This window comes from Electrophorus electricus, chromosome 1 (assembly GCF_041902795.1).
Source record: "Electrophorus electricus isolate QZ-2024a chromosome 1, ASM4190279v1, whole genome shotgun sequence".
NCBI lineage: Eukaryota > Metazoa > Chordata > Actinopteri > Gymnotiformes > Gymnotidae > Electrophorus > Electrophorus electricus.
In genome coordinates this window covers 43,256,313-43,270,002 of record NC_137497.1, presented here as the reverse complement: position 1 = coordinate 43,270,002, position 13,690 = coordinate 43,256,313, and the positions used below count along the sequence as shown (strand labels likewise).

General features: G+C 44.4%; 2 protein-coding genes across 2 annotated transcripts; one reads left to right on the top strand and one right to left on the bottom strand.

The window, feature by feature from the left end:
• Nucleotides 1-3,359: 3,359 nt before the first annotated feature.
• plcxd2 (phosphatidylinositol-specific phospholipase C, X domain containing 2) lies at nt 3,360-8,549 on the bottom strand. The gene is made up of 4 exons (XM_026995988.3): nt 7,724-8,549; nt 6,580-7,046; nt 5,314-5,555; nt 3,360-3,776 (listed from the first exon to the last, which is right to left on the bottom strand). The coding sequence occupies exons 1-4, from the start codon at nt 7,821-7,823 to the stop codon at nt 3,623-3,625; spliced, it is 963 nt and encodes a 320-aa protein (XP_026851789.3). The 5' UTR covers nt 7,824-8,549; the 3' UTR covers nt 3,360-3,622.
• A 212-nt stretch (nt 8,550-8,761) lies between these two features.
• On the top strand, nt 8,762-13,365 carry si:ch73-264p11.1 (SH2 domain-containing protein 1A). The gene is made up of 4 exons (XM_026995986.3): nt 8,762-9,153; nt 9,528-9,591; nt 11,267-11,447; nt 11,731-13,365. Exons 1-4 carry the CDS (start codon nt 9,011-9,013, stop codon nt 11,769-11,771), a joined length of 429 nt encoding a protein of 142 aa, XP_026851787.1. The 5' UTR covers nt 8,762-9,010; the 3' UTR covers nt 11,772-13,365.
• Nucleotides 13,366-13,690: the final 325 nt, after the last annotated feature.

Genomic DNA, 13,690 nt, shown 5'->3' with positions numbered 1-13,690 from the left:
ATATATATATATGAATATGAAGTCACAGAAATGGTTTTGAATTTATTGAATGCTTTTATTCCAATATGTGGGCAAAATGTGTCAAAAATGAATGCGTATATATTTGTTCCAAAAGTTGTAAAGCGACTGTCAGCAAACTATGCATTTAATTACCACAGACATACGCACCTATATAAGAAATACAGTACATATTTGTGGGTGTGTGTGTGAGTGTGTGGTGTCTCGGCAGCGGTGGTGGCACAGGTGTACTAATGTCTCCAGAGTGGCGTTTCACTCCACTTTCCTTCTCTACACCTTCCATCTCATCTTTTGAATTTCATGCCATTACAGTGTCCCCACCAAACTTCTTATCATTGTCATCTACCGCCATCCAGGTTCCCTAGATCACTTCATTGATGAGCTTGCCATCCTTCTGAGTCAATTCCCCACTGAAGGAAATCCATTCATTTTCCTTGGAGACTTCAACCTTCCATCAGGCAAGCTGCATTCCTCCTGATTCCTTCCACTGTTGACAGCATCTGACCTCTCCCTCAACCACTCTCCTCCGACTCACAAAGCGGCCAATGTTCTGGACCTGATCTTCACCCGTACCACCACCATAACATCGGACATCGCAGTCACACCCCTCCATCTCTCGGACCATCACTTTCTATCCTTCTCTCTCTCCCTTCCTTCTCTTTCCATCCAGTCCTCCCCAACATGTTCCTCCACCCTCCATCGCAATCTGCACTCCATAACTCCGTCTTCCCCTACTTCTACTATTTTGTCCACCCTTCCTCACCCTGACTATCTATCCTCCCTCTCTTTGGATACAGTTACAAATACTTTCATTTCTACACTCTCCTCATCAATGAATGAGTGCCCTCTCTCCTCTAGACCTGCTGAGTCCTCCCCACCTGCCCCCTGGCTAACAGAAACACTTCACTGCCACAGGAGAGAACGAAGGACTGCAGAGAGGCGGTGGAGGAAATCTCACGTAGATTCAGATCTTAGCTCATACAAGTCTCTCCTTTCCAAGTTCTCACTGGAAGTAACATCTGCAAGGTCATCCTACTACAGAGCGAAATTCGAATCATCATCATCTGATCCATGCAAGCTCTTCACTATTTTTTCTTCTCTCCTTAATCCTCCTTCTCCCCCTCCTTCCTCATCTCTTACTCTGGAGGATTTTATCACCTTCTCTGAGGAGAAGGTTGCAGCAATCCATCAGTCCTTTTCCTCTGTTCCCACCCCTCCAACCAACGTGCATTCCCCAACATCCAACTCTCTGACTTCTTTTTCTCCTCTCTCCACAGATGAAATTCTTCAACTCCTGACTTCCAGCAATCCGACTATATGTACGCTCGATCCAATTCCTTCTTCTCTGTTCCAGACAATCGCAAGAGATCTGCTTCCTTTCATCTCTGTCATCATCAACAACTCCTTATCTTCTGGATACGTGCCTACTGCATTCAAAACTGCCAGGGTGGTACCAATCCTCAAGAAGGCCAAACTTGACAGCTCCAGCGTTACCAACTACAGACCGGTATCACTTCTCTCTTTCCTCTCAAAAGCCCTTGAATGAGCAGTTTAAAATCAATTGTCTCTATATCTCACACAGAACCAGCTGCATGATCCCAATCAGTCTGGCTACAAACCAGCACATTCTACAGAAACGGCCCTCATAGTGGTGACTGAGAAATTTCATGCCGCTAAAGTTGCCAAACAGTCATCTGTTTTGATTATTCTAGACCTTTCAGCAGCCTTTGACACAGTGAACCACAGTGACAGTGACACAGTGATTGGCTCTGCTTGGAGATGGTTTCAGTCCTATCTGGAGGGATGGTCCTATCAGGTGACATGGAGAGGATCCACATCCAAACCGTGTAGATTCTCCACTGGTGTTCCACAGGGCTCAGTATTGGGCCCCCTTCTCTTCTCTTTGTATACTCGTTCTCTTGGTGATGTAATATCTTCTCATGGTTTCTCCTACCACTGCTATGCTGATGACACTCAATTCTTTCTTTCTTTCTTTTCCACCCTCTGACATGCAGGTCTCCAGACGTATCTCGGCATGCTTGACTGGCATCGCGTCATGGATGACAGCCCACCACTTGAAGCTCAACGCCAGTAAAACTGAAATTCTTTTAATCCCAGGTACTCCCAACCCCTACCATGACCTCACTGTTTCCTTTGAGAACTCCCTGGTATCACCATCCGAAGCTGCCCGTAGGCTGGGTGTAACTTTGGACAACCAGTTGTCGTTCTCAACCCATGTTTCTAATCTAACCAGGTCTTGCAGATTCCTCCTTTGTAACATTCGAAGGATTCGACCCTTTCTTTCGCAGGAAGCTACCCAGGTGCTTGTGCAGTCTCTTGTGATCTCAAAGCTAAGCTAGACTACTGCAACTCACTACTTGCTGGTCTTCCTCTAAGAGCCATGAAACCTCTACAACTTGTCCAGAGTGCAGCAGCACGACTGGTCTTCAATCTTCCGAAGGTCACATGTTACTCCACTGCTGCGCTCCCTTCATTGGCTCCCTGTAGCTGCACGCATCAGATTTAAAACCTTGATGCTTGCCTACAAAGCCAAAAATGGACCAGCCCCTTCATACATGAGACCAACGGTCAAAGCCCGATCTGTACCTTGAGTACTTCGAACCTCAAGTACGGCTCGGCTTGAAATACCTTGCTTCAGGTCTCATGTATGACAAACATGGAGACTATTTTCTGTCCTGGCTCCAAGATGGTGGAATGAACTCCCACTTGCTGTCTAGACAGCAGAGTCCCTTGCAGTCTTCAAACGCAGACTGAAGACCATCTATTTGTAGAATAGTTAAAGGACAACTGACACTGCTCCCTTATTGACTGACTAATTTATTACTTATTGTAGGGTATTGTTTATGCTTTTTAACAAACTCTAGCACTTATTGTTCATAGCACTTATCATTGTTTAAGATAGACCTTATGTATTTTGCACTTCTAGGTATCAGCATTCATCCCTATATTCTACAGTATTCTAGTTCATTGGTATGTTGGACTCTAACCTACTGTTCTAGGATGTATTTTATGAATAAATGACAAAGCACTTTTGTAAGTCGCTCTGGATAAGAGCGTCTGCTAAATCTCATAAATGTAAATGTAAATGTGTGTGTGAGTGTGAGTGTGAGTGCGTGTGTGTGAGTGCGTGTGTGTGTGTGTGTGTGTGTGTGTGTGTGTGTGTGTGTGTGTGTGTGTGTGTGTGTGTGTGTGTGTGTGTGTGTATGTAATGACACCTTCCTTACTGCCTCCAGGAATCTCTAGTTCAGAATGAATATTAAAAGACAAAGACCTCGGGTACAAGGTGGAGTCTGTGTCCATGTGAAATAACACACGCTGGGCTGAGTTATCTTATGCTTTATGTTTGATTTGTTCTCCTACTCTCCACTGTTTGCTCTTTGCACCTTTCACTCTTGAATGATTAGTGATAATCACAGTCTGTTTCACACACGAGTCCCTGATAACTGTATGATGTCTGGTAACCAAGGTTATCTTATGGCCTCTTATGACCTTCTGTGGTTATCTCTTTGGTAGTATTCAGGGCAACGTGAGACACTGCCAAGGTCACATGACTGCCCATTCAGAGAGGAGGAGGTCATTGAGGTCATGTGACTGCCCGTTCGGAGAGGAGGAGGTCATTGAGCCGGATCACAGTGTTAGCAAAGTCCACCAGCTCCACGAAGTCTGACGTGATAATGTTCACACCACTCACACCTGGTTTCTGTGCTTCCACCCATGTCATTATGGTCGGCAGGTTCCTAGGCAGGAAAAGCGGAGAGGTCTCATCAGCACCAAGCCTGCAACCTCACCTGATAATATCAACTTGTCAGGGAGTTAAAAGGAATACGATCAGAACCAAACATGTAGTACAGTAAATAAGCAATGCAACCCTCAGTCAACACCACAGCTAGGAAGCTTGTACCCCGGGGGTGAGCAGCTCACCGCCCGGACTGACACTGGCTCGTCTGTGCCGCCGCTACGATCCGGTGTGCTCCCTCCCACCGCGAATGGTACACTGAACGGCTGACAAGCGATGACCATCCAACTTGGGGAGACGGGGGGGGAGCAGATCATGGTTGTGGTGGGAACGGGCACGGTCACGGTCGTGCCTACACCGCACGGTAGCCAAGGCCGTGCGTGACCTCAGGAAGGAAACGCTGGGCTTAAAGAGGAGACTGGTGACACTGTGTGTAGATCCACTGGAGGAGCAGAGCACATGGCTCCAGTACTGATTTGCGGATCTCCGAGACCACAGACATGCACGGGCGAGCAACACCTCACTGGCATCGACCACGCAGTGGATGACGGAGGGCGCAGAAAGTGTGGCGAGCCGCAGCAGCAAGAAATTAGGAGGTCTGTGTGACCTGTGACCTGTAACCTGTGCGACCTGTGTCAGCGAAGCAGGGCAGGCTTTAACAAACCATGACTCAGGACACTGCAGTCTGAGCAGGGTGATGCCGTGTGCTTCAGAGAGCTCGTCTGGGCTGTGTGGGTCTCTGGGATGGCTCCCTCAGGGGAGAGGCAGTGTGTCTACCAGACTGGTAGAGTGTGTCATTCAGTTAACTCTGTTTCTCCTGTTAGGTTCAGTTTACTCTAGTGTGTGAGTCTTTAAAGACCCCACTGTTTAAAAAAGAGCAGTTCCTCCAGCAGAAATCACCATGTTCTTCTGATCAGAAGCTACAGCACTAAGAGTTACTTGCACTCACAGGCTGCCCAAAGGATTCGGGTTAGAGTTGTAGTTACATGTGTCTGTTGTTTTGATGATTTTATTTTTATCATATTATTTTAGTGACATCAAGACCTGTGGGTGGGTGAGTGCTACCCAGTGTATCCGGCGTACTCAGTGCTACCAAGTATAAGGAAATGAAACCAAACCAGCCTGGGATGGCTTGTATTCGTGTGTTTTGCTTCTATTTCAGAAGGGAACGCTCACTAAACACTCACTAAACGCTCACTAAACACTCACTAAACACTCACTAAACACTCACTCCTCCACTGCCACGACCCTGCTGGGCTTTAACCAAATGCAAATACATACTGCCCTCTGCTGGTTTTGGGGGAGAAAACACACCTACCAACACACACAACACAGTCCCCACCTTTGTATCATTTCTTCTGTAATACGTTGCTGATTGTAATGCAGCTACATGTAGTATTTTTAATTACTTGATTGGTTAGTTCTTAAATTGTCAAGATTAAGGACTAGCCTGAAACCAGAGAAACTGGCTATAAAACAAAACTCCTGTGGAAGCCCCACCTATCTACCCTGATTCCCCCTGAGTGCAGACAGCTCACTTCTCCACCAGGTACTTGCGCAGACCCCCGAGCAGGCCCCTGATGACGGTGCTGAGGCAGGGCGTGAGGACGGCCTGGGACACGTGGAACGTGCCGTGCTTGGGCCGCTCGCCCAGCGTGGTCTCCAGGAACTGGATGAGCTTGGCCGTGTCAGTGGTGTTGGCCCACGGGGCCGCTATCTTGGCCCCCGGCCACATGAGGGGGCTGCCCTCAGCCCAAAGATGATGATAAAACACCAGGACCTATGGGAAATACAACCAGCCCAGTGGACAAAATTATCTTAAATAAAGAAATATAGAAGCACATCCTGATTATGAAAACACATACATGAACTACGAGTAACCAATAGTGTGATCTATCCCGTGAACGACCCCTCCTGCACCGGCAGTTCAGACTCTAATGGGGTGCTAGTTCATGCCAGCGGTAGCTCAGTGGTTAAGGTACTTAACTTGTAGTGGGAAGGTTGCTAGTTCAAGCTCCACTGCTGCCAAGTTGCCACTATTGAGCCCCTGAGCAAGATCATCAATTATAAGTTGCTTTGGATAAAAGTGTCAGGTAAATGTAATAGAAGGTAATGGTATTTTATCTTATTTATTTTCTAGAGAGGCAGTAAGATCTTGCAGGGATGAGGGTCATTGCACCCTGCCAGGCCCTAAGAGGAGAGTCTTTAAACACTCTGGGAACATACTGGACAGTGTCAATAATGTCCGGATTACACCAGAATATTATATTAAACATTTAGGCAGTTTTCAATTAAGCAGCAAACGCTCAATGCACAAATTAAAAATGGAAAAATTGTCTCCCTTCAGACACACATACACACATGGCCAAACTGTAATACATGTCTAACACAACAGCCCTCTGTATCAATGTGCTGTGTGTCAGAGGGCCGGTACTCTAACGTGCGTGGATGTGCGTTCTTCCCACCAACACCATCATGATAACTGTAATAACCTTTCACTGGATACAGAGGAATATGTAAATGAGGCATCATGACATTTCTTCCTGTGTGTAGTTTAACCCCACCCCCCAAACCCCGCGCCCCCGATGACTGATCTGTTCTTAGCATTTAAATGATTTATCAAATACACACACATTTGGTCAATATATTTCAGGTCACGTAGCACATTACAATAAGAAAATATCAATGTGTTGTAGTATTGCATATCATAAAGCATTTTATTATGTATTGATATAATCACAATCTGATATTTTGTCCATATCATGCAACCTTACTTGCTAAATGAATCCAAGCCACTTCCATACCTGAAACTTCCTGTCCCAGAGATAGTCCAGAGTGATGTCCTCCACCACACTGGTCCTGCAGAGCTTGGACCCAAACACCTCCGTCAGCATGCAGAGGAGATAGTGGTGGTGGGCTTCCTCCATGGCGTAGTGGTGGTTGAAGTCCAGGAAAACAACCTCCTTGTGGTGGGAATCCAGGAAGGCGTCGATGTCGGCGAGGCCGTCGCGCACCTTGTGACCGAACAGACCGTGGATGAAGTAGACCTCGTGACTGTCCTCACCCGGCCTGGACGAGACACGGAGGTCAAAGTAGCGGATGCCTCCCTCCAGCTGTTCGCGGAAGGTGAGGTTCTGGGTCACAGACCACTTCTTCATCACCTTCCTGGCCAGGAGGCGGAACACCGTAGCCAGGCGCCTGACGGCTGGCTTCTGATCTGGAGCGACCGGAGCCTGTTCATCCATCCAAAAGCTGAAGGAGTCGTGGGATCCTCCAGAACCCAAACTCAAGTCATTACTCCGGGCACTTTTATTCCTTTTAGACAGCTAAGCTTTACAAGGCCAGTGTAACTTGCTTTTTTAAATATTGAGCCAGATGCATAAATCTTGATGGTAACCAAGAAACGCAAAATGTGTATATATTTAATTATATACAAATTTCTATGCACTGATTCATAAAGTCTTGTTGAAATGTAGCACACCAGTGTCAACTTACCACTGCAGTAAATTTAATTTACAAAATTTTGTAGACACTTTTAACCAAAGCGACTTACGATAATAATTCAAGCAACTGAGGGTTAAGGGCCTTTCTGAGGGGCCCAATAAGGGCAACTTGGCAGCAGTGGGGCTTTAACCAACAACCTTCCAACTACTGTACCAGCACCTTAACTGCTGAGCTTCCCTGCCTAGTCACCTATGCTGAAGGTGAAAGCCCATTAAAATGGACATGTCAGTAAGAACATGTTCAGAGCCATGCCAAGACACTGACCAACCCCACCCTGTGGTACACTGGAAACGACAGGCTGCAAAAAAACCTTTCACCTTGACACGAGCTGCAGGATCGCTCTAAGATGATGACATCATTTCCTCTTTCAAAAAACCCCCACAATTTTTATACATTTCTAAAATACAAAACTACAGTCCTGCGGTGAAAACAGCCATGTCCTACCTGGCACTGCTAGATACTTAAGAGGCAGAGATGTGAGAGCAGGACACAGAGAGCCCATCCAGTCCGCATGGCCCCCAGATCCGGCTGGTCTCGTCTTCATGTTGACCGCGGGCTTCTTCACCACAGCATACCAGTACTAAATTAATCTAGCAAGTCTGGCATGAATATCCACGACGCCAGCATGACAGTTGCTCCTGGAGAAATCATTCTAGTGTGTACTACTGCATGTGAATAAATGTGAAACTCCAAAGCAAGCTTGTGGTAGTCGGGAATTCATACTTCCACTAACAGCAGTAATCTTCTTAGTCCAACTCCTTGGTCAGAGGTAGGCTATCTCCAGATTATCCACCCCACCCCACCTCAACAGCAGGTGGCAGATAGACCATCAATTGTCCTAAATCTCTATAAGCAGACAACTGGACAGTTATATTTTGATTACTTAGCCTAAGCATGATTAAAACATTTATTTCGGTCAGTTGATAACACATCCTTTTGCAAATTAAGAATATGCCATTTTCTACATATATGGTGTTAGTTAGAAAACAAGAAAATACAGAGCAATAGTTCTCTAGACATCTAGTCTGTTAGTTTTCACACATATGTTCACACAAAGTCCCCCCTCCTTGCCTGCCACATACATAACCATGTTTGTTTAACACCTGCATGGGTGATGGTCTAATGTTGACTAAATGCAACAAAAAAACAGATTCTTTTGCAGGTATCGTAATGAATAAGATGTTCAAGGCATGAGAAAATAAATAGAAAGGAAATTAAACATCATGGAAAAAATAACTCAGGAGAAGTAGGAAGTAGGAAAATTATAAGATGTAAAAGTTTATAAAACTTATTACTAACCTACTAATCAACGCAACATGTTTAGTATGTCTGTATGTACATGTAATGGGATTAGTGTTTTTACTTATTCACTGCATTCTAATTTGAATATGGTAAGGAGTCACACAGACGCACACCGACCAGTCACACAGACGCACTTCCTGTGTGAAAGATTGTTGAAGTGCAGACTTCTGTGCAGTGGAAATAATGCCACTCAGTATCTGTGATCACGTCTCCGCTTCTCTGACTGCAGATTTGAAACCACACGCTTTTAGAAAGTTTTACCCTTGAGCTTGGCTTCGTTGGGTCTTAATTTAGTGTTTGCAGCAGACACGCACATTAGCAGTTCCTCTACTGCCACAGAGGAACAGGAGGAGCAGACAAGGAGGCAGAAGGAGCGACAAAGAAGATACTGGCGAGTTCTGGGCTCTGGCGACCTCGGCACACAAAGAGATGGGGGACCTGACGCTCCCTGTCTACCATGGTCCCATCAGCAGACAGAGGTGTGAGGATCTCCTCAGCAGGAAGGGCAAAGATGGATCATACCTCATAAGGGATAGTGAGACCATCCATGGAGCCCTGTGTCTGTGTGTTTAGTAGGTATCACCTTCCTGCACTCATCTGCTTCCCGTGCCTTACATCGTCTGTATTCTGGTTATTCTGTTTGTTGCGATGGAGTAATGGGTTTGTTTGTTGCTCTAAAAGTAAGTGACAGTAACTGACACCTGTTCCTGCAGCGTGTGACATGGAGCTTGTTGTCTGTGTCTCTGGATAAGAAGCATGATAATGACACTTGTTATAATGACAAAAGCTTCGTTGTAAAGTATAACATCGCTCAGCTTAGCACAGTGCAAATAAAAATATTGCTGGAGTATGAAGTAATTAAAGAAAGGATTTCGTAACGTCCACATGCCACCTTATGGGCTGCCGTGCCTTTGAGTCTTTCTCTGTCTGTGTTGTTTTCTTACAGCAAACAGAAAGTTGTGTACACTTACAGGATTCTCCAGAGCCATACAGGACAATACACTCTACAGGTACAGAAGAGCAAATGTTTTACTTTACACAAGTGTTTCCATAAACAGAGTTAAACATGCAATTTTTGTATTTTGGTTAAATAACATAATTTGGATGTTCTATATCTGTATTGATGAAGTAAAACATTTTATTAATAATAATAATAATAATAAGCTATATTTATATTTATTTATATAAAGCAAAGAAACATTTTTTTAATGCATTAACATAAAAAAAAAGATCTAATTTTAAAAACAGAGCTGCAAAAGTGCAGAGGTCAAAGGTTAATTAAAGGTTCATGGAAAGAGCTGGGTCTTAACCCACCTCTTAAAAGCACCTAGATGCCCCCGAGTCCTGGGGCCACTGTGGAGGGATGTCCACAGCTGAAGGCCATGTTGAGGCGAAACTGCCCAGCCTGTCTTTAGACAAGCAGCAGCTGCGTCAGCACCGAGCTCTTGAGGGAACGCACCTATTAACCACGACACTGAGGGCCGGCGGGGCGGGAGAACGACGCTGTTAGTAGGTCGTTAGCAGCGTCTCCGAGTCAATTCAGGAAGAGCCGTGTGAAGCTTCGTGCTTCTTCCTGATCATCACTGTCAGCACGTCTCGCTCTCTGCAAACTAGAGATGGACAACTGGGGTACAGTCCTGGGCAAAGAGAGAAAGAATGGAGCAAACCCAGAATTCAAATCCATGGTCCTAACACCAAATAATCTGTTAGAACATTTTCTTAGAAAACTAAAACACACTCCTGAGATGTGTGCAACCATTTTTTCACTGCTGGCTGATGAGTTTGCTTCGCCACTGCTGGTTGCTGCAGTGAACTGTTGTGAGAATAAGCAGGAAACAGGACCGCTCACTTACAGTCTTCTTATACACAAAGAAAAAAAAACATATTTTGATGTAACGTTCAAACTAACACGAAATTTCAGTTCAGCCGTGCAGAACCACTCAGTTAAGCCGTACATCAGCACCGAGGCTGCCATTCATCATTACAAGGACGATCATTTTTTTCTGTGTATCACTGCAAAACAAATGTGATATATGATGTCCTCTAGATGATAAAACAAGGAGGCAGCAGCCCTGTGAGGCTGTTAGCAAGCAACATGTACAGCTGTGTCTGCATACTTATGAGAACTGTGGTGTTTCCCATAGAGGGTATAATGGTCTTAAATAAAGGGTATAGTGGTCTTATACAGAGGAAGTAGGGATCTTATATAGAGGAAGTGTCACGGAACGCTCGCCTCCCGCGAGTCACGTGGTTCGGCCAGCCACGTGCAGTAGGAGGACTTTAGTTTGTAACCACACCTGCACGCACCTGTATTTCGTTTGTCTGTGTGTATTTAAACTCACGTCAGGGTGTGCGGCGTGGTTGGTCGTTGCGGACGTAATGTCTAAATGTAACGTGTTCGTTTAACGTCAATCGTTTCTTGTTCCTGTTTGTCGTTTGTAATACGGGAGTGCTGCTGTAGTTTATGTTATTAAATGTTCGTCCCTGCCTCGGGCCACCACGTGTTACAGGATGTAGTGGCCTTATATAGAGGACATAGTGGTCTTATATAGAGCATGATTTATTGGTGGGGTGGATGAAACTTCATACACTACTAAGTCCCAGGTCTTTGTATGCAGCGGTCAGCAGAATTGAAGCCACTAGAAAGAGTTGGTGTTGATGTGTGGATGCTGTTTGTTTTCCCAGACTAGTTCAGGCATAGAGGAGAGGTTTTTCAAGACCCTACAGGACCTTGTGAAACACTATAAAAAGAGAAATAAAGGTCTGGCCACACACCTGCGCTACTCAGTGAAGAGGAAAACACTGGAGGAGCTGCCTAGCGTTACCAACGACGTCGACATTAGCGAAGACACGCATGACTATGAGAGTGAGTGAAAATTCACCATGACACTAAGGAACTTGGGAACAGAAGCCTTCATAACCTAAATTAATTTATGAAGGAAAAAAAAATCAATGAACTCTAAAATGAAAAGGAAAAACACGAGTCAGGTGGTTGAGTACAATTAAAGTAGAATTACAGTAGATTTGTACAACAACCACACAGAACAGTGACATATCCTAAAGCCTTCCAAGGCAGTGATAAGAATCTAGGTTGACTTCCAGATTTCAGAAAATGTTTGACTGACTGTCACTTTTTCTCTTTCTTCTAGATGTGGAGTCATCTGATTATGTCGTTGTGTTGCCGAATTAATTCTCCTGGAGTTTGTCTTCACCCCTTTGTGAACTGATTCATTGCTTGCATGGTCAGGGTTAATCACAATCAATATGTAATCAGATCTAACCAAAGAACTTCTACAGAATCTACTAGAAGCTAGTCTGGTGCGTTTTCTGTATGACACGGGTTTTGGGCCGTTCAGTTCAAAACCCATGAACAAAATTTCAGAAATGAGCAAGAGCTTGTCTTCAGTAATTTGATTTTCAAAAGCTAAACTGCTGGATCCTAGATGTTAGGCTGTCCCATCAGCCTTTGGTTGTTTTAGAGTGTGGCTTTAGACTCCACTACTTCATTCAAATTTGGGGCTGGAGAAAGACATCTTAAGAAAGGTCTTCTTGAAACTCGAGGCTACACTTGCGTTGTGGATTTCACAAACTGCCCGAGAGCCAACAGTTTACTTGCAGCCAAGATTGTGACATAGAAGACAGAGAAAATGGGCTTTAAGGAGCCTGCTATTTTTATAGCACCCACATGTAGGTTAATTTGTCAGTGCATTGACAGCAGGCTGTCTGACATTTGGTTAACCACGTACTAGGGTTAATGTTTCCATTCTGCTAATTTTTTCAATGTATTCATTTTTTTGAGTAATGCAATGTAAACAGCATGTGCAGTTAAGAATGTAGGCCGTACTCTGCAAACTCTGGCCTGTGAAGCCTTGTTCTCATCTCCCCCCTCTGCTGTGAACATCTGTGCTCTCACAGATATAAGGGTGATGCAAATCTAAATGGACACTTTGGTCCTGCGCCAACACAAATGGTCCTGGATATTCAGGACTGTAAATCAGCATCATGCTACTTCCTGTAGCTGGTGTCTGATGGCGGGGCTGAGACCAGTATGTGCCTCGTTTTGATTGGTCAGTGGTGGTCAACACTGTTCTTGGTGAAGATAAGCCTGGAGGAGGTCTGGGCCTTGGGGTGGAGGCTTTAAGAGTGGAGCTGAAGGTGGAGCTGCTGGACTAAGGAGTTAGGCTTGGAGAAATCTCCCCCTAGAACCCTGCCACCATCTATAGGTAACATTCACGTAGTATCTTCTGTCCTGCATTTCTGTTATTTAGAATGTGTATTTGTAATGTATAAGTGTTTTGGTTTGTATTATACTAAATCCTGTTACCATGGACTGCTGTGAAACTCGGCTCTTTAGACGGCATTATGCAATGTTAATGCTTAAGTACTCCAACTCAATTTAAAAAAAGCTAGTTTTATACACTGATGCCAATTCCTTGTATGATCTCCAATCTGCTGCACATATTGTACATATTCTCATGACTTTGCTGGCCTATGCAGTGGAATTTGCTCTAACACGTATTACTTATAATTTGGAGTCAGATAAATGTAAAGGTTTATGCAAATTAACTTTCACCCACACCTATTTCCATTGTTTGTAGGTTAGCGTATAAGACTAAACTCTCTTGTAAGAGTAAAACCTTCTTCTGTAAGAGCGCTTGAATTTTCTGTAATAAGGGCATGGATAGTGAGAGTTTCTACCTCCTACACTCAACCTTTTCCTTATACACACACCCACCCCACACACATTCTGTCCATCCTCAATAAAACTCAGAACTTCTTGCTGAGATTTTGACCCCTGTGTCTTGTTTCAGTGTGATTTGCATGGGGAAAACAGAACATTTGAATGACAGCTGGGTTTCTCCGTAACAATTTTAACTTAAAGTGGGATCGGGGTACATAAACTGTGTTTTAAACATATAAGAATGGTATAGATGAACATTAGGAAGAGTGTTTACCAATTTTAAGATATTTTTAAAGATTCCATTAAAGGAGTGTTTACTGGAAACACTGGCAAGGAGACACAGAGCCTTCATGGAGAGATGCTTTTGATTTATCTTGAATGCCAATCTGTATATTTTAATCTATTTAATTTTGTTACTGAAAGAATTT